At 43.3% G+C, this 21,845-nt stretch overlaps 1 protein-coding gene across 7 annotated transcripts in view; it reads right to left on the bottom strand.

Moving 5' to 3' along the window:
• TOX4 (TOX high mobility group box family member 4) overlaps positions 1-21,845 on the bottom strand; it is a 798,038-nt gene that overhangs the window by 633,914 nt on the left and 142,279 nt on the right. For all 7 annotated transcript variants that reach the window (XM_085650564.1, XM_085650575.1, XM_085650560.1 and 4 more), the window contains one exon: positions 19,601-19,669. In XM_085650564.1, coding sequence (XP_085506690.1) covers positions 19,601-19,669 — 69 coding nt within the window. The remainder of the gene's footprint in view (positions 1-19,600; positions 19,670-21,845) is intronic.

Here is a 21,845-nt window from a genome sequence, read left to right as displayed (position 1 = left end):
CTACGCTATTCTAGGGAACAATTATTCCACCTAATGCAACCTCCAAATTCACCATGCCTTCACTCAGTTTCCATTGAGAAACTGCAAAACACATGTACCCACTGTCATTACGATCTTTCACCATTAGGATTGCATGACCAGACGGGAATCCATTTAGCATGGCCCTACTGAACTGCAGATCTCTGCCTAAACACTCCCTGGAAATCTCCATCCTCCTACAGGATACAAAAACTGAGGTGCTATTCCTCACAGAGACCTGGCTTTCCCCAAGTTCTGACCCTGATGTGGTACAGGCCTCCAGGACACCTGAACCAGCGCTGTGACAGAAAAAGTGGTAAGGGTGGCGGAATAGCAATCATCTACAAAGAACATCTAACATGCCGCATTCTGGACAGCCCCCTTCTAGATTGTGAAAAGCGCCCACTTCATCATTGAACTCTCCCCCTCTAGATCCTTCTCCGGCATCCTCCTTTACCGCCCCCCAGGAGCACTGGGACAATTCTGCAGCTCGCTACTAGAAACAGCACGCTCCCTGGCTAGCTCTTCATCCAACTTCAATCTTCTTGGAGACTTCAATCTGCACTTTGACAACTCACAAGATAAAGTAGCCAACAAACACTTGATCTTGCAGCTTTCGAACTCCACCTTAAGATCCATCAAGCCACAAACACGAAAGGACACCTCTTAGACCCTATCTTCTTAAACATAAAAGAACTCAAAGGGTTGGAGCCTGTCCCCATGCCCTGGTCTGATCACTTCTTAATACTCTGCATCTGGCACCCACTCACTGAGGGCCCCCAGACGTCAATCACACGCACCCTAGAACGCCCCTGGCCCAAACTAAACTTAAAGGACTGGTCGCACGAACTAGAACTAACCATACCCTCTTATGATCCAGAACCTATAGTAGCAAACAAGAGATTTGCCTCATGGGTCGAGAACGCACTGGACAAAGTACTACCCAGAAAAATCCTACTAAAAAAAAAAGTAGGTCGAATAAATCTCCCTGGTTCACCCCGGAACTCTGCGAACTAAAACAACAATGCAAGAGATTAGAAAGAGCATGGAGCTCGTTCTAAAAAAAAAAAAAAAAAAAATATAGAGCCTTCATTATTTCTTACAAAACTGCTCTCAAAACAACACTGGGTACATTCTATGAAGAGCAAATACGATCCTCCTCCAACTCCTCCAGGGAAACATTTCGGATAGTTAAAAAACCTCTGAAAGTCCCAGATCCTCCCCCAACCCCTGACCCCTCCGGCTCTCGATGCAAGGAATTGGCAGATTTCTTCTCCACTAAAATTCATAATATCTTGAAGTCCCTCCCACCCAACAATAATGATCTATACCCAGAACCACACTTGCATGAACCCCAGAACTCCGACCACTGTCTAGACTCATTCACCCTTTTAACAGAGGAACTTTTCTCCCCCTTACTGGAGTCAATTAAGAGCGGTTCTCCACTCGATCCAGCACCATTCACCATCCTGAAGTCAGCTGCACCTACCTGATCAATGCCTCACTAACTAGGGGCACTGTCCCCCCGAACTGAAAGATGGCCATGGTAAAGGCCCTACTAAAAAAAAAAAAAAAACACCTAGATCCATCTGAGATGAGCAATTACCGTCCCATCTCCCTACTACTAGGAATTAGTAAATTGGCAGAAAAATTCGTCAATCATCAACTCTCTACCTACCTCGAGTCCAGTGGACTACTCCACTCTTCCCAGACGGGCTTCCGCCCTGGTCAGGGCACGGAAACCGCTCTAATTGCAGTGGTGGAGGAGGCAAGAAAGATTCTCAACTCGGGAGGATCCGCAGCCGTTATCCTCCTGGATCTAAGTGCAGCCTTCAACACGGTGAACCACTCCACATTGGTACACCGTCTCAACAAGGCAGGTGTAACAGGCTCGGCCCTTTCCTGGCTTAAATCATTCCTGGAAAAGAGATCCTTCCAGGTATTCAAGGTACCCACTCGATCTCAACCCATCCCGCTCCATTGCGGGGTCCCCCAGGGATCGTCCCTTAGCCCCACTCTTTTTAATGTGTATATGTCCCCACTGGAGGATATAGTTGCACCCTTTGGAATCAAACTAGTTACCTACGCAGATGACACCCAGCCAATTGTGACTCTTAATCAGGTAGAGCAACCTTCAGTGGACTTGTGCTCTTGCCTCAAACAAGTCACTAGCTGGATGAACAGGTCACACCTGAAACTTAACGGCGAAAAAACAGAGCTATTACTGCTAGGCAACCAGTCTAACTCCATCCCCAAATTAATGTGGCCAATTTGTATGGGACCAGCACCCACCCCTAAAAAAAGAGATAAAAGGCCTGGGCATCTGGCTCGACCAGGACCTCACTTTCCAATCCCAAGCAAGTAAAACTGCTGGAACATGCTTTGGCCTGCTCCGAACTGCGCGGAAAATTCTCCCCCTCCTACCCTGCCACTCAAAAAAAAAAACTCCTTATTCAGGGGCTTATCGTCTCCAGACTGGACTACGTTAATGCCCTTTAACTTGGCGCCCCCAAAACTGTCATCTCCAAGCTCCAGGGAGTCCAGAACTCTGCGGCAAGACTTCTCACGGGCACAAATAATCGGTGCTCGGCTATGCCCGCCTTAAAATCTCTTCATTGGCTCCCGATTCAGGAAAGAATCAACTTTAAGGCCCTCTGTATCACCCATAGAATTTTCCAGGATAAGGGCCCCCCCTATTCTAAGGAACCTGATCAAACCATACAAAGCCAATCGCAGGCTACGCTCCGACGACCTTCACCTGGCAGATACTTCAAGAATAAAGAAATCCCGGACAGGGGGCCAACTCTTTTCCTACAACTCCTCCAGGCTCTGGAACTCTCTACTCCTGACCATACGCAGACAAACCAACATCCTTGCTTTCCGCAAACAACTGAAAACCTGGCTTTTCCCGTAACTCCACCTACTCTCTAGCCTCCTCGCAGCGCTGGGATGCCTCCGGGTAACCATGCGCTATATAAATATTATTCCATTCCATTCCATTTTTGGGGGGCAAGGAAAATGTATGGTTTTGGCTGGGTATGGGTTTTTAGATAAGTGAAATTTTAGGGATTAGAGTTGATGTGTGTTTTTCGGTGGTAAGATATGTTTTCGGGTTTAGGTTCGGTATAGTTTTTTGGGTGACCAGTGAATTTTTATGGGGTTGGGTGGGTATGGGTTTTTGAGAGGCGAGGAATTTAAGGTTAGCGTAGGTATGGGTTTTTGGGTGGTATGGGATTTTTGGGGTTTAGGGTGCATGTAGGTTTGAGTCGTAAGGAATTTTTCAGCAATTGGGATGGGTGTGGGTTTTGAAGTGGCAAAGGATTTTTCAGGGTGGGTATGGGTTTTTGGGAGGCAAGTGAATTTTGTGTGTTTAGGGTGGGTGTGAGATTTTTGGTGGCAAGGGATATTGTACATTTTACAGTGTGTATGGGTTTTTGGGTCGCAAGGGAAATTTTAACGTTTAGGGTGGGTGTGGGTATTTGGGTGGAAGGGATTCTTTACGATTTAGGGTGGGCTTGGGTTTCGGGTGGCAAGGGAACATTTAGGGATTAGGTCTGGTATGGGTTTTTTCGGTGGTAATTAATCATTTAAAGTTCAGTGTTTGTATGGGTATTTGGGTCACAAGGGATTTTTTATGGTGGGTGTGCGTTTTTGGGTGGCAAGTGAATTTTTGGGGTTTAGGTGGGTGTAGGTTTTTGAGTGTTAAGGGATTTTTAGGGTTTAGGTGGATGGGTTTTATGGGTTTCAATGGAATGTTTTGCATTTAGGATGGGTGCCGTATTTTTGGTGGCAGGGGATTTTGTAGGATTTATGGTGTGTATGGGTTTTTGAGTCTCAAGGGGATTTTTAGGGTTTAGGGTGAGTATAGCTTTTTAGGTGATAAGGGCTTTTAGGGTTTAGGGTGGGTATGGTAGCTTTGGTTGGCAATTAAGTTTTTAGAGTGGGTGTGGGTATTTGGGTGCTAAGGGATTTTTTAGGGTTCAGGGTAGGTATGGATTTTTGGGTAGCAAGGGAAATTTTAGGGTTTAGGGTGGGAATGGGATTTTAGGTGCAAGGGAAATTTTAGGGTTTAGTGTGGGTATAGGTTTTTAGGTGGCAAGGGAAGTTTCAGCTTTTAGGATGGGTGTGGATTTTTGGGTGGTAAGGGATTTCTTAGGGTTTAGTGTGGGTATGGGTTTTTGGATGATAAGGAAATTTATAGGGATTAGAGTGGATGTGAGTTTTTGGGTGGTAAGGTACTTTTCGGGTTTACGTGGGTATCTTTTTTTGGGTGGTAAGGTAATGTTTAGGGCTTAGGGTTGGTCTGGGTCTTTAGGTGGCAAGGGATATTTTAGGGTGGCAAGGGAATTTTTATTTTTAGGGTGGGTATGGCGTTTTGGGTAGCAAGGGAAATGTTAAGGTTTAGGATGGGTGTGGATTTTTGGGGCAAAGAAAATGTTATGGTTTTGGGCGAGTATGGGTTTTTGGGTGAGAAGGGAATTTTTAGGTTTTAGGATTGGTGTGGATTTTTGGGTGGTAAGGGATTTCTTAGGGTTTAGGCGGGGTATGGGTTTTTTGGTGGTAATTAATCGTTTTAGTGTAGTGTTTGTATGGGTTTTTGGGTGGCAAGGGATTTTTCAGGGTGGGTATGGGTTTTTGGGAGGCAAGTGAACTTTTAGGGTTTAGGGTGGGTGTAGGTCTTTGAGTCGTAAGGGATTTTTTAGCATTTGGGATGGGTGTGGGTTTTTTAGTGGCAAAGGAATTTTAAAGATTTAGAATGGGTGTGGATAGGGACATTTATGCTTGTGGGTGGGTATGGGTTTTTGGATGATAAGGGCATTTTTAGGGATTAAAGTGGATATGTGTTTTTGGGTGGTAAGGTACTTTTTCGGGTTTAAGTTGGGTATAGTTTTTTGGATGGCCAGTGAATTTTTATGGGTTTAGGGTGGGTGTGGGTTTTTGGGTGTTAAGGGATTTTTGAGGGTAGGGTCGCAAGGAATTTTTAGGGTTTAGCATTAGTTTTGGTTTTTTGGGTGGCAAGGGAATGTTTAGGGCTTTAGGGTGGGTATGGATTTTTGGGTGATAAGGGATTTGTTAAGGTTTAGGGTGGCAAGGGAATTTTTATTTCTAGGGTGGTTATGGGTTTCTGATTGACAAGGGATTTTTTAGGGTGGGTGTGGGTTTTTGGGGGAAAGGGAAATGTTATGGTTTCCGTTGGGTATGGATTTTTAAGTGGTAAGGAATTTTTTGGGTTTAGGCTGGGTATGGTTTTTTTTGAGTGGTAACGGATCATTTAGGTGTAGTGTTTGTATGGTTTGTAGGTGGCAAGGGATTTTTCAGGGTGTGCATGGGTTTTTGGGAGGCAAGTGAATTTTTAGGGTTTAGGGTGGTTGTAGGTTTTTGAGCAGTAAGATTCTGTAGGGTTTAAGGTGGTTATGGATTTCTGATTGTCAAGGGATGTTTTAGGGTGGGTATGGTTTTTTGGTGGCAAGGGAATTTTTAAGGTTTAGGGTGGGTGTGGGTTTTTGGGGCAAAGAAAATGTTATGGTTTTGGGCGAGTATGGGTTTTTGGGTGAGAAGGGAATTTTTAGGTTTTAGGATTGGTGTGGATTTTTGGGTGGTAAGGGATTTCTTAGGGTTTAGGCGGGGTATGGGTTTTTTGGTGGTAATTAATCGTTTTAGTGTAGTGTTTGTATGGGTTTTTGGGTGGCAAGGGATTTTTCAGGGTGGGTATGGGTTTTTGGGAGGCAAGTGAACTTTTAGGGTTTAGGGTGGGTGTAGGTCTTTGAGTCGTAAGGGATTTTTTAGCATTTGGGATGGGTGTGGGTTTTTTAGTGGCAAAGGAATTTTAAAGATTTAGAATGGGTGTGGATAGGGACATTTATGCTTGTGGGTGGGTATGGGTTTTTGGATGATAAGGGCATTTTTAGGGATTAAAGTGGATATGTGTTTTTGGGTGGTAAGGTACTTTTTCGGGTTTAAGTTGGGTATAGTTTTTTGGATGGCCAGTGAATTTTTATGGGTTTAGGGTGGGTGTGGGTTTTTGGGTGTTAAGGGATTTTTGAGGGTAGGGTCGCAAGGAATTTTTAGGGTTTAGCATTAGTTTTGGTTTTTTGGGTGGCAAGGGAATGTTTAGGGCTTTAGGGTGGGTATGGATTTTTGGGTGATAAGGGATTTGTTAAGGTTTAGGGTGGCAAGGGAATTTTTATTTCTAGGGTGGCTATGGGTTTCTGATTGACAAGGGATTTTTTAGGGTGGGTGTGGGTTTTTGGGGGAAAGGGAAATGTTATGGTTTCCGTTGGGTATGGATTTTTAAGTGGTAAGGAATTTTTTGGGTTTAGGCTGGGTATGGTTTTTTTTGAGTGGTAACGGATCATTTAGGTGTAGTGTTTGTATGGTTTGTAGGTGGCAAGGGATTTTTCAGGGTGTGCATGGGTTTTTGGGAGGCAAGTGAATTTTTAGGGTTTAGGGTGGTTGTAGGTTTTTGAGCAGTAAGATTCTGTAGGGTTTAAGGTGGTTATGGATTTCTGATTGTCAAGGGATGTTTTAGGGTGGGTATGGTTTTTTGGTGGCAAGGGAATTTTTAAGGTTTAGGGTGGGTGTGGGTTTTTGGGGCAAAGAAAATGTTATGGTTTTGGGCGAGTATGGGTTTTTGGGTGAGAAGGGAATTTTTAGGTTTTAGGATTGGTGTGGATTTTTGGGTGGTAAGGGATTTCTTAGGGTTTAGGCGGGGTATGGGTTTTTTGGTGGTAATTAATCGTTTTAGTGTAGTGTTTGTATGGGTTTTTGGGTGGCAAGGGATTTTTCAGGGTGGGTATGGGTTTTTGGGAGGCAAGTGAACTTTTAGGGTTTAGGGTGGGTGTAGGTCTTTGAGTCGTAAGGGATTTTTTAGCATTTGGGATGGGTGTGGGTTTTTTAGTGGCAAAGGAATTTTAAAGATTTAGAATGGGTGTGGATAGGGACATTTATGCTTGTGGGTGGGTATGGGTTTTTGGATGATAAGGGCATTTTTAGGGATTAAAGTGGATATGTGTTTTTGGGTGGTAAGGTACTTTTTCGGGTTTAAGTTGGGTATAGTTTTTTGGATGGCCAGTGAATTTTTATGGGTTTAGGGTGGGTGTGGGTTTTTGGGTGTTAAGGGATTTTTGAGGGTAGGGTCGCAAGGAATTTTTAGGGTTTAGCATTAGTTTTGGTTTTTTGGGTGGCAAGGGAATGTTTAGGGCTTTAGGGTGGGTATGGATTTTTGGGTGATAAGGGATTTGTTAAGGTTTAGGGTGGCAAGGGAATTTTTATTTCTAGGGTGGTTATGGGTTTCTGATTGACAAGGGATTTTTTAGGGTGGGTGTGGGTTTTTGGGGGAAAGGGAAATGTTATGGTTTCCGTTGGGTATGGATTTTTAAGTGGTAAGGAATTTTTTGGGTTTAGGCTGGGTATGGTTTTTTTTGAGTGGTAACGGATCATTTAGGTGTAGTGTTTGTATGGTTTGTAGGTGGCAAGGGATTTTTCAGGGTGTGCATGGGTTTTTGGGAGGCAAGTGAATTTTTAGGGTTTAGGGTGGTTGTAGGTTTTTGAGCAGTAAGATTCTGTAGGGTTTAAGGTGGTTATGGATTTCTGATTGTCAAGGGATGTTTTAGGGTGGGTATGGTTTTTTGGTGGCAAGGGAATTTTTAAGGTTTAGGGTGGGTGTGGGTTTTTGTGGGCAAGGGAACGGTTATGGTTTCAGTTGGGTATGGATTTTTGGGTGGTAAGGAATTTCTTTGGGTTTAGACTGGGTATGTTTTTTTGGGTGGTAATGGATAGCTTAGGTGTAGTGTTTGTATGGATTTGTAGGTGGCAAGGACTTTTCATGGTGTGCATGTGTTTTTGGGAGGCAAGTGAATTTTTAGGGTTTACGGTGGTTGTAGGTTTTTGAGCGGTAAGATTTTTTAGGGTGGTATAGGTTTTATGGGTAGCAAGGGAATTTTTAGGGTTTTAGGTGGGTGTGAGATTTTTGGTAGCAAGGGATATTGTATATTTTATAGTGTGTATGGGTTTTTGGGTTGCAAGGGTTTTTAAGGTTTAGGGTGGGTGTGGGTATTTGGGTGGAAAGGGATTTTTTAGGATTTAGAGTGGGCATGGGTTTTTGGTGGCAAGGGAACATTTAGGGGTTAGGGCTGGTATGGGTGTTTTAGGTGGGAATGAATCATTTAAGGTTTAGTGTTTGTATGGGTATTTGGGTCACAAGGGATTTTTTATGGTGGGTGTGGGTTTTTGGATGGCAAGTGAATTTTTGGGGTTTAGGTGGGTGTAGGTTTTCGAGGGGACTTGGAGAGGTCTATGATCTCACACATTCTCTTTGGCATCCATGGCAATATTATAGTCTCACACTATTTCTGTGGGGACCTCGACATCTCTAAAATCACACACTATATCTGTGGGGGCCTGGGCATGCCTATAATCACACTCATTCTCTTCGGTGACAATGCTAATACTATAGTCCCACACCATCTCTGTGGGGACTTGAGCATTCTTGTAATCACATCCAAGCTCTGTTTTGGCTTGAGCATCATCAGCTTTGCATTCTCTGTATGGGGCTTTGTGAATACTGAAAAGTAGTAAAGTTAGACTTTTGGTCTAAGCTTACATTTGTGAAACTGAAAAGTAGAAAAGTTATATTTAGTGTCTAAGTTTACCTTTGTGAACTGGGCCCTATTTTAATGAGGACTTACACACAATCATCTTCATGCACTCTCTCTGTGGGGACTTAAACATCACTATAATAACACACTATCTTTGTGGGGGCTTGAAAAAAACTATAATAAAACTCTTTGTGGGGACTTGAACATTAAACATACCATCTCTGTGGGGACTAGAGCATTCCTGTAATTAAACGCAAGCTCTGTTTCGACTTGAAGCACCAGGGGGTGCCATGAGGCACAGGGTCAAGACTGATTTGCATATAGCTAGGTCTGAACTGGGGTGGCGAAGTGAGCTAAAGAACAATGATGTATTCAACCCAGATCTGTGACTGGGAGTGAGTGATTGAAAAGTTTCTGCACTCTGTCCATCATCTCCTTGTGTTTGCTTTGTTCGCCCTAAATTGGCAGGGTATGCCCAGACGTGTGTTCCTTGCTGACTTTGCCACTGGATTCAAGCAAGCCTAGCTGATGAGGGGGTGTTACCCCAGAACCGGTCCCAGGATGCTTGTTTCCAATCAAGGGAAGACCTGGCTTAGTAGTTTGGGCTGGACTGTTCCCATGAGGCACAGGGTCAAGACTGATTTGCATATACCTGGGTCTGAACTGGGGTGGCGAAGTGAGCTAAAGAACGATGATGGATTTAACCCAGATCTGTGACTGGGGGTGAGTGAGTGAAAAGTTTCAGCACTCCATCCATCATCTCCTTGTGTTTGCTTCAACTTGAACATAATCAGCTTCACATTCTCTGTATGGGGCTTTGTGAATATTGAAAAGTAGTAAAGTTAGACTTTGTCTAAATTTACCTTTGTGAATACTGAAAAGTAGAAAAGTTAAGTTTTTTTGTCTAAGTTTACCTTTTTGAACTGGGCCCTATTTTAATGAGGACTTCAACACAATCACCTTCATGCACTATCTATGTGGGAACTTAAACATCACTATAATAACACACCATCTTTGTGGGGACTTGAGCATTCCTATGATTGCACGCAACCTCTGTGTGGACTTGAACATCATTAGCTTCACACTCTTTATAGTGGGATTTAAGCTTTGAATGTACACACTATTTCTATGGAGACTTAACACAATGATCTTCACCCACTATCTCTGTGGGGACTTGAACACCTATTTTGGCAAAAATGTAAGCAGCTAATCAAGCTATGGGTTCCACTTGACCATATTGCTTAGTTCTGTATGTTAATTTCTTTGTGCAAGTTCCCTTATCTCCTAAGATTTTAAGCACTGATAAATAGGTTAAATACAGCTTTAAGGGTCTTTCTTTAAGCATGATATGATATTTTCTGGCATATTAACATAATCTGTCTTAATGTATACCCCTAGTATATGTGCAGCAATTCATATATGAATAGATTAGAATGTTGTTTGTGTATATTGTTGATAAAATAAACATTTAGCCATGTGCCTTCAACTGTATTCATTCACAAATAGTGTTATGGACTAGGTCCCCACAAGGATGGTGCTGTGCGCACAATTAAATAACAATATATTTGCAAATTTGAAGCAGGATCCTGTATCATGAATTTTTTCTTAACGTTTTTCTTTTATTAGTGAATTTTAAAAACATTGGGAAAGGTTAGTCCCCACAAGGAGAGAGAGGAGGGGCAGGGGGTGTGTGTCTGTCTGTCTGTCTCAGGGTACAGGGCCTCTATGGGTGGCACAGTAAGTGCTGCAGCCCTTAGGGGCCTTCTCTGGTCACAGTGCCCTGGGTGCCTATGGTACCATTTACCAGGGGCTGACATGTGGCCAGAGATGCCAATTGGGTTTAGGCTTCAATGCAGTGTTAGGGAAGGAACACAGGTCCTGGGTACCTGATTGGCAGGAGCCCAGGCCACACTCAAAGTACATCAACAATTCTGAAAAAAGTGGGGGCACACCATGCAAGAAAGAGGGCACTTTCTCACACAGGTCTACTATTTAAGATCACTACCTAACCTGAGGGGTAACTCCCAAAGCCTCATTAAGAATGGTATTCAAGTCCACCTCATGGTGCCCAATGCACAGCACTAATTCCCCCAGCTGGAAAAACATGCTGCAACGTTTGCATTGATAGAAAATAAAGGACGCTGCCTCCTCAGTCTGTTTTGGGAGCGCGTGATCATTAGAAAATAGAGGGATAGTGATTATTGGGATTCACAGTCTTACCCATTACATTAAATGTGCCAGTACTCACAGGTACGGAGTACCAATACTATTTTAATTTGAGAGGAAGAGTACCTGCACTTCTCAGCGGGGGTTCAATGCTTTTAATAGGAAAATACGGACACACCTCAATAGTACACAGGTACTCCTGGGCAGTAAGTAACTACACTATTATTGATTTTCAACCACTGGTCCTACCAGACATTGAATGAATGAGGGATTTAGAAAGGGCTGGACTCACCCCAGCAGGGGTACCTCGCGGTAGCAGCGAAAAGAATCGAGGAAGTAGTCAGGCAATCACACTTTAAGAGAATTTAAGAAAGTCTGGGCACATACGTAAGGCACTGGGGAGTGAGCTTCAGATGCAGGCCTATGTAGGCAATAGATTTGCCTCCGGCTTGAAGTTTGTTGACCTGAGGCACTACTAGCAGGGCCATCCCACTTGAGCGCAGAAATCTACTGCAACGATAGAGGACAAGACTTTCAATCAGATACTTGGGCCCACTATCGTTAATGGCTTGGTCAAACAGCAAATTTTAAACTTGATTCGGTCACGAATGGGAAGCCAGTGTAGGCCTTTCAGTAACTGCCGGGAGGGAGCCCTAGGTGTTTAATTTAAAGCCAACCGAGCTGCAGTGTTCTGCACCACTTGCAACCTGTTTAGCACCCTCTCATTTGCCGCTCCCAGAAGTGCATTACAATAGTCCAAACGACTAACTACCATTCAGAGAAACCAATCTATAGGAGAATCTGCATTCGTTTTCGCAAGGAACTGGACTATTATACTACAGGGTTTAGGTGAGGCCCATTTTTTTTTTTTTTTTTTAAACAGGCTGTAGCTGAGCTTTTGCACAGCTAAAACAATCTTTCTTCCTCAGAGAAAAGTCTGTTTGATTCTTGAAGAGCAACTACAAAACATTATATTTAACACAGAAGCAATATAAAGTGTCAGAAACCAATTTAGTTCAAATGAAAACCTAATTATTAAAAAAGTAAATTTGATGCAGGAAACAGGAGATATCACAGAGCAACCGAGAATGCATTTGAATCAAAGGCAGTTTAAGAAATGGACTAAAGCAAATTTTAACATTTTCAGAATTTGCAGAGAAAGAGCTGTAACTTCTTATCTGATAGCCTAAACATGCACACATTTCCAGAAAGCATTACTCTGTCATCGCCCACAGATACAAGGGGTGGTGGGTGGACTACAATTCCCTACTTCAAGTCAGGCTAAGGTTTGTCACTGAAGGTGATGCTGACTTTTTCACTACTCTTTTTTCAGGAACAGTAAATGCACTGCAGACAGGTTTCTTCTGACAAAATCTTGTGGCTCTACGAAAGGTCAGCTTTCCTAAACTGGACAGTAGTTTTTCAGAGAACGATGGGAAGCGGAACTCACACACCTCATCAGTACTTCTTCAGATAGGCAGTAATTATGAGAAGACAAACTTCTTAAAGCTTATCAGCTCCAAGCAGAACTCCGATTTGACAGAGGTGGCAGCAGGATCTTATAAGATTATATAGCTTTGGTTGGCAGAGTTCCATAAACTAATCAGGTCACAATAATCACATTTTCTCTACCTTACTTTTCAATAGTATGACCCAGTCCCTGGTTCCCAAAGCGGTCTTACTGTGAAATATATCCCATATTCCATGGCTGCCCAATATGGTAAAATGGATGGTCTATGTTCCGCTCCCTCATCACCTCTTCCCAAAGCCACCTAATCCCTCCATCTTCCCAACCCCCTAACCCTCACCCCCCCAAAGAATCCTAAAACCTATTCTATGAACCTCTAATTTCGCACTCCGAATAAGCAAGGCTGATGCAAGTCCTTTAAAGTTCTGTGCTTTAAAGGCGGCCCTTATGGTAGCTTCAATTGGACTTGTAGCTCCCAAAGCAGAAGGAAGGATGCCCCTTCAATGATCTGTTTTTGAAGATAACCAAGCGTATTTGAAAATGAGTAGTGGAGACAAAGCCATAGCCTACTAGTTAATCAGATTCCATGTAACAAAATATTGGTCTGAGTGACCCAGGCCTCCAACCAGTAGCTTGTGAGCTACTGTAGCTCTCCAGCTACCTCCGAGTAGCTCACCTGTGTGTAGCCTAGCTTTTGAAATTAGAGAGCTTTAGCTTGGTTGAATTATACATATAAAACAAAATTATTATACAACACTAATAATATTTGTAGCTGTCAATGCGTTTCATTGATCATAAATAGGTCACAGTACAGAATAGGTTGGAGACACATGGCTCTACAGTAAGAAGTGTAAAAATAATCCACCCTTAAAGACCTTCACTTTAACATAAGATACAAAAGATTGTAGAGCAGAAACTCAATATGAAAGTGATGCTAAGGCCCTCTTCCTCAGTGCTGCTCCTTAAAGATCTTTTTCTTGTAATCACACAAGACCTAGCAACAGCTGTACTGTGGAACCTAAATAGTGCCGTACACTTGTAGCTTAATAAACCATACGAGCCCATTGGTACGTATTATGTAAAGTGTCTTTTCACTACCACTGTACAGTTAGTTTTTAATATTAGGAATGTTGTTGAATGCCATTAAGTAGTATTTGGTGGGATCAACCTTTCCCATTAATGTTTTTAACCCCTTCGCTGCTGCGGACATTCCGCTGCAGCGCTGGGGGGGGCAGGGGGGCAGCGCGGTGGGCCTGTGCTCATGACGGAGCCGCTCCGTCATGAGCCACAGTTGAGCTGTGCTCATGACGGAACGGTTCCGTCATGACTCCGCCCATTTGCGTTGTCCCCTCGCACAGGCGGGGAAACAGCGCCGCGGAGGCGGAGCGGCCGCCAACAGGATTGTCATGACGGAACCGTTCCGTCATGAGCACACGCCAACCGTGGCTCATGACGGAACGGTTCCGTCATGAGCAGGGAAGGGGTTAACTGCTCTGGCTGTGCCTTCATGGTTTGGCTCTCCTGTTTTATAGTTCATCAAATAACCAATCTTTGTTTTATGAAGATGTATGCCAATTTTAGGTTTGGGCATGGTGGCACAGAACAGCTGTTGAAAGAATCCAGTTAACCAGAGGCTATATCAAAACAGATTGCACAACCCATATGAGCATGTAGGCTAATTTTCAACATTCTTGAACAGTATTAACATTAATATATGAAACAAATGACTTCAACGTATAACAATTTTTGAATCAACACAATTGATTAGGTTTCAAAAAACAATGGTGATGATCCACTTTTGGTGACATCCAATTTCAAAAGTAGCTCAGCAGCTTGATTAACGAAACCCAATGCATTTCAGGTGTTGTCACCCTTCATCAACATAACAACCAAATGTTTCCGACACATTGCACACATCTAGATTGTCTTGTTATATATATCGCTTAAGATTAATTTGCGCACGTTTTGTATGTAGGAACGAGGGTTCCATAGTTCATGAGATTAACTTTATCCCGTGAGACTGGGCGGGTCCCTGGTGGGTATTGGACAAGTTCGTTCTCGGTTTCTTGATAACTTAAGTAAGCATGTATGCACCCATATGTTTTTCTTTTCGCATCTCATTTTGACCAGACTTCCAGGATTTTGCAGCTTTGGGTGGCAAACTCTGCTACCAAAAAAAGCAACATTTGCTACCCAAAACCTCACTCCACAGAATTTTTGCAGTGGGCAAAAAATGTGCCTGCCACCAAAATAATAAAGGCATGTGCTGTGCCACAGTCTGTAACGTAAGAGTCTCCAGCAGCTCAGCGCCTTGAAATGGAGGGTGTCTGATGTCAAAGAGAGTAAATTAAAATATGACACCTACTCTTTTGGGTATCAGACACCTGTGCTTGCAGGGCAGCAGGAGCGGGAAGGGGGAATCGAGGTGGGGGGGGGGGTGACATGGATAGATTAGTGGTTAATAGGAGGCGGGCAGGTCATGGGAGAGGAATGCAGTGGAGGGTGGGGGAGCAGGAGAGCCTTCCAAGGGCCTGCCGGGTCTGCAGGGGGCACACAAACATGGGGCTCTGTGAATTTCAAAGGAAGACGACAGAGCAATTTAACAGCTATGCTGCCTGCTGCTCACCTTCCCTTTACGAGCTCACTGCGGCACAGAGCCAGTAAACAGAGGGTGAAAGCCAATGGATTTTTTTTAACATATTTGCAGGCAGTTTTGTGAAAAATCGCTTTATTTTTACAAAAGTGCTGATTTGGGCATTCTTTTACAAATCACGAAATACGGCGGGGGGGGTCTATTTAACTTACAGCTAGCATTCTAGGACGTTTTCGCCTTCCAGTGGGTTCGTTCCCACAATCCCGTAAAAAAATATTATGTCAGATAAGTAAGCATCATCGATAATGCACGATGAGCAATTGAGTCTTTAGTTCATCGGCGTTTACACTGGTTGGGCGGCATGTGGTCACTCCTTTGAACGCATTAACTCCATTCATTACCTATTGCTGCACTATGTCTCAGCACGCATCTCACGAGTGAATCGTATTTTTCATTGCATGGTTGTATGCACACCTGAACAAATAGTCGGCCTATTGTCTGTTCAGCCTCTCAGCAGTTAAATACGGAATTTGTCCTTTTTAGGTCTTGCCTAGTGTTGCAGCACGAATGCGCTGCTCGCTCTGCAAGACATTGTTAGAGAGGTGATTTCCGAAGGGGGTTCAAAGCCCCCAACCCCCCCATTTTCATTGGATGACGTAATCGTTTATGGTAAACGGGGGCCTCCCATTGAAAATGAGGCTTCTTTGTTACCGCTCTTTTCGTCTGGCCCATTTGGACTGGATCGTCTGCCTTTTGGCTGTCGTGAAGCAGTTTCTTATCTTTAGGGGGGGGGCCCATCTGTCTCTAATTAGCATGGCCTCAGTGCGGTCATTTTCTCTTACGCGGCAGCGCCTGTTTTTTGATCAGATCATAATTTATTGTGCCTATGCCTGAAACCCATGCCTCAGTTTCTACTTTTCTTCTTACACTAAAATAACCCACCTAGGACCCCAGTGTTCGAAACGCTTGCCGTTATGTAGGTTTCCAGATTCTGAGGCTTTCACGTTTGGATGCAGCGTGCTGACACTAACCATGTTCCAAGTAGGCGTCAGTTGTCCGTACTTAAAAGTTGGGTGGGCAAAACATGGGAGGGCTTTTAAAAAAATCTCTCTGATCTACAACACCATTCAATGTGCGGGCAGAAGGAACCTGTGCAGCTGGCTACTGCTCTGCTCTGACCGACGGACTTACTTGTTACTACAGGGGCAGCCCAGCATTAGGCGCCCAGCCGCCCCTCTGCAGCCACTACCCTGCACATTGAGGCCCGAGCGGCTCTCCACCGCCATGCGTGCCTCGACTGGAGGCAAAGGCCACCCCAGCGTGATGCATTCCACGGGAAGCCGCGTGGAGCATTCCTTCCCGTTGGCACATGACTCACGGGCCAGCCCCAGCTTGGATTTTTCTTTTGTCTGCGTGCGTTAACAAGTGTGCCTGGCTGTATGTGCTTGCCTTAGTCAATTGTCCTGGCTTTCCAGTTTGTTTTCCCGTGATTTCCGACTATGTCCACCCATGCGCCTGTTTATGTACGTGCTATGGGTGTTGGTATGTCTCTTCGCATGCTTTATTCCCACTTGCTTCAGAACCCCCACACTGTTCTCCCATGCCTCCTTTGTGTCCCTCTTCAGGTATTAACATTCCTTATTAACACCCGCCGGTCAGGTAACTCGTCAGTGTGGTTATGGCTATGGGATACACCTACTCCCGGACACAAAGGTACCATTTACAATACCGATAACTCAAACTAGTACAAATGGAATGCAATGCACGAAAAATATTAAAACTTGTGTAACACTTAAAGACTTGGCCATTTCATTGCTGACCTTTTCTTTCAGCTATAAGCTGCGTTCTGTTATGTTACGTTACCTTGGCTACCGCCTTCCCTGACCAAGTTACATAATTCTGTGCACGTTGTCCACCTACACCCCACTCCGCCTTCAGCACCGTTAAGAGCCTCCAGGCGCAGAGAGGACGTAGGCAGTGCGACGCGGTGCAGGGGGAGCCAGGGAAGTGGAGTCCCAGCTTCGGCTCTACCCCTGGTGTTGCCAAGCGCGTGTCCCCATAATATATATTCAAAGAAACCTTTTTTCTTCTGGAGCGATGGAAAAATATTGCTAAACAATGGACTGTGATAAGGTTCCTGGCTCTGGCTGCTCTTTCGGAAACTTGGCAGCTCCTCTTCGATCTTCTCAAAATGCCAACTTGTATGTTTGCTTTAGCAGATTCCCCCCAAAAATGAAAAATCAATTGTATTGCATCTTTAGGAAAAAACACAGTTTATCTAGGTGCATTTTTCTCCCCTTCTCTGAGAAGTAAACATGTCCTCAGGTAATAGTTTTGTACAACATTATGCTTTGATAAAACAACAATAGTTACTCGGGGAGGAGCGTGTGAATCCAAGAGAAGGGCCCAGCTTTGTCTGGCCGTGGACCTTGGCTACCACCTTCCCCGACCAAGTTACATAGGCCTATGCACATTGTCACCTTACACCCCACTCCGCACCAGTGGTGGTATTTAACCGAGTTACGTTGAAACTACGTACCCTGCAGCTCTCACCTGCACAGCACCATCCCTACTTACGAGATATGGTCAGTAACAGACACGCGCTATGCAATGCAATACAATACGTGTTGCCTTTGGTATTGTAAATAACAATGGCTTTTAATTTTTTAAAAGGCATTGCCATTAGCTCCAAAATTAGCAGTTGCGTGACCTATTGCATTGTAAATCCTTGTTGTTTCTCGGTCATATTAACTTGTCCTAGCTAGATGCTGGTTCCTTATTTTTTATCATTGCCTTCGTCCCAGTGGCCACATTTTTTCTGCCTCCATCATAACTTCTGATTTGGTATTGTGTGTAATAAACATTGAAAGTGACAAGTAACACTATGGTAATATATATATATATATTTTTGTACAGTTACCCCTGATGAAGGGTGTCAGCACCCGAAAATGCATTGTGTTTCGTTAACCAAACTGCTGAGCTACTTTGAATTTGGATGTCACCAAAAGTGAATTACCACTATTGTTTTTTTAAACATAATTAATAAATTGTTACCTTGATTCGAAAATTGTTACACATTGAAGTCATTTCTTTCACATATTAATGTTGATGCTGTTCAAGCTTGTTGAAATTTAGTTTGTGCACTCCGTTTCTAGATAGCCTCTGGTTCACTGGATTCCTTCAACAGCTGTGCTGTGCCACCATGCCCAGACCTAAAATTGGCATACATATTCATAAAACAAAGATTGGTCGTTTGTCGAGCTACACAATAGCGTAGCCAAACCATGAAGGCACACAAGGGCAGCTAAAAACATTAATAGGAAAGTGTGATCCTTCCAAATACTACTTAATGGATTTTCACAACATTCCTGGTATTAAAAACTACATATACAGTGGTAGAGAAAAGACACTACACATAATACATACAAAGCCAATGTTAATATCGGTGAATGCAATGTCAATATACTCCATGATATGTGCAAGCATAACGTCAATACCAATAAATGCAATATTAACCTCTTCCATGCCCATGACGAGATAGTCTCGTCATGGACCCCGCCCGCTAATGAAAGGCCTGGCACAGGAGGGGGAAAGGGCGGGGCACTGAAGGGGTTAATGTATGCCATAATCAATGTACGCATAGCAATGTAAATACTAGTAAAACTGATGTTGGACGCTATGACAAAGGTTTGCATAATAATGAGGTCTGTAAATATGATACTCATAACCACTGTGTTACTTGTAAAAGTAATAAACTCTTATCATTGCTGTCAAATTCACCCGAGAATACCTCCCCATCAACCCAGAGTCAGAGATACGTGGTCAGACATGCCCTGCGACCCAAGCCTACTGATTGATAGGTCACAAGTGTGGTTACACTTAGCCTGAAGACAAACGCACCAACAGGGGTTTGATCCCACAGACAGGCAGTTACACCACAAACCAGTCTGGGGTGATTGGCCCCAATACAACAAGTTTGGCCAAAGACATGCATTAAAAAAACACTACAAAGTTAGATGATACATATAGTTAGGAACACTCAGTCAATCAGAACACAACATGCATACCACACGCAGTGATCAGGCGCTCCCCATGCCGCACATCTGGACACGTACACACTGGTCCACACTAGCTCTCCACGAGGTCGAGAGCAACCTGTGTCCCCCTTATCAGATGGTTGTATTTATGTCTCATGACTACGCCCAGATCCACATGCTTTACAAGAATGTGTAATTGTTTTATTGTACCTCAAGAACTGTATATATTACCGATCAAAACTTCTGTACATTAAGACAGTCTTAAGACACGACGGTTGATGCTTTCCAGGCTGCTGCGTTTAATTAAATCAACTCGTTACTGTTTTGCCAAACGACTCGTCTTTTCATTGTTTCAAGGTAAATTCATATCCAAGCAACATTCACAATTAGAAATAAATGTCAACACTAAGGTTTCAGAAATAAGACAAACAATTTAGTGTCAGCAGGGAAATTGAAAGAATAACTGTATAACGATTGGCACCAGTATTAGGATCGTGGGCAAGAGCCACACCCAAGCTCCAAAAGAACACTAAACAGAGACCATACTTTATAAATAACAGGACATAGCAGAAATCTTCAACAGAACCCGGTTGTTTTCAATTGTATGTAATAAAGAGGGAAAGAGTAAACTAACACAAAGAACAAATGCTATATATGTCTTTGAAGGGGACATAGAACAGAGTTACCATGTCTATGAAACGAACCCTGGAACCTCACTTACCTCTGCTCCGGTTAAGAAAGGATGTCCTGACTCAGTTATGGTCAAGAAGCTGTCATTTTCTCCAGGAAACTAAAATAAAAGTTGAAAAAGGATTATTGGGGATGGACATGTCAGCAGCAGAGGTCAGGCACTGCATATAAAAGCTATTCTGATGTAACGGATCAACAAGCATTGGCATTGCCAATAGGTTTGTCTTTTGGGACCTTATAAGTATTTAGTTATGCAGCATAATATCCTTGGTGCAACAACAAACTGTTGCATGGCTAAACACTTATAAGGTCCCAGAGGCAAGACCTATTGGCTATGCCAGTGCTTGTTACTGTGTGCATTTAGTACATGTCAATATGCTACTCCACATTTCCACTATCTTTCTGACCTGATTTCACTCTGCTCTTGGATATTATTTTACACTTTCCTGCTAAATTGGGCTAATAATTAGGTGTTTTTTTTCAGCATATCAAAATCAATTGATTTTTTTTTTGTATTCGACAGGCAACATTTCCTTTTCTCCATCTTCACTAAGCAACATTTTCTGACTGATGAAAACTGAAGAAATGAACCCGCCACCGTGATTGACTGTATATCTAAGACGGAAATAGTAGAAAAAGATCCTATAAACCTCGGTGATGCCAAGCGGATAAGGAAATGAAAAAATAAAGAAAGGTCAATCCAGGGTGAGATATCGAGATCATGAGTGAGGAAAAAAAGCTGAAGCATTGTCCCGAGTTCCACTTGTGTAGTAATGACTGAAGGATATGCCTGAGAGTGAACAGATGAAAATGTCTGCCACCACGTGTACAAATCAAGTATAATAGCAAACTGTGCAGCAATGAAAGAAAGAAATTGAAGTGCTTAGAGGGTTGGCGCTCCAAAGTTAAAATACAGTTCCCAATATATTAAAACAGTAAACACTAATAAGAAAAAATATGTGAGTCATAAACAGGTTTGGCGAACATTATTAAGTAAGATCACATGCACGTGTTTTGTAATAACTAAATGGATAGCGTCAATTAACCAAAAGGTACAAGTGCGATAAACCAGTAAAAATAAATGAAGGTACAAAATCTAAAACAAGCAAATACATCCTCTAACAAAGTATTACTAACCAAGTCTGTGCACTTGTGTAACGATACAAAAAACGAATAAACGCGGTTAGTTGAAGGAAAACAAATGGCGTACAAAGTCTGCTCGTGTTTAAAAAACTATCCGTAGATAAAGCTATGTGTAGGATAGGGGGTTACGGACCAAGGGTTAGAGAGGAGCGTGCTACATGCGGTGGTTTAAAGTACAGGGGTAAACGTGAGCGGTAAAATGACACAAATGTGAAGCGTATCGGTGCACCGGAAAAGACTCAGAGGTCCTCAGCGGTAATCATAGATGCCAAACGAGCGACGAACATTAGTAGGGCATACTTACTTATTACGGCGTGTGCGAGTGTCTGTGAACGCTGTAAACCCGAGCGCAAAACTCGGAGTTCAGCACTGATTAAAATCAAGTGATGGTGCGTATAGAAATAGGACAGTGTGACGTGGTAAATACGCTACACTGGCGTGGGTGCCATGTTGCTATGGGGAAATCTACTGTATGAGGGACTGTGATAGAGTAAAGAATGGGTAACGTCATCATGAGATGATGGAAACAAGCATCGAAAAAGGGTCAATTTTAATTATAACACCATGCTCAAATGAGAGATTCATAATAAATCTTGAGAAAGTACGGCAGATCCTCTGTGTACAAGATATGCAGACATGGAGTACTTTGTTTGCAAACTTCAAATGATAAATAGCCTACTGCAATAGGCAGGGAAGAAAATAAAAGTGGCACGGCCGTGGAAAGTAAATGAAAGTGAGCGACTGCGCAAGTGAACGCGAGCTGTAAGGGTGCCGCAATCTATGCGATGTGCGCGCACCATGACGAGAGAGGAAAGCCAGATGGCGCCTCTGCTCGTCATTGTGCGCGTAACCGCACGCTCTACACCACCCAAAAAGCTGTGGTGTGTTCTTTAAAGCCCACTCACTAAATGTCTCGCCAGAGCAACGCAAGCGCTGGCTCAGGCGAGACCTAAAAAGCAGCAGTCTTTGACTGAGGTTTGCAAATTAAGGGTAAATCCCTGGCTGTAATCTTGATAGGATGCCTGACTGGGTAAGGAAAATGTACAAACGTTTTTATGCCCAGATTTCTTCACCGAGTAAATTCATATAGTGAGATGGACAGTTTCAGGAATCCGAAACAACGAAATACAGCC

This window comes from Triturus cristatus, chromosome 1_1 (genome assembly GCF_964204655.1).
Source record: "Triturus cristatus chromosome 1_1, aTriCri1.1, whole genome shotgun sequence".
Lineage (NCBI taxonomy): Eukaryota > Metazoa > Chordata > Amphibia > Caudata > Salamandridae > Triturus > Triturus cristatus.
The sequence above is the reverse complement of the archived record's forward strand: the minus strand, read 5'-3'. Positions and strand labels throughout refer to the sequence as shown.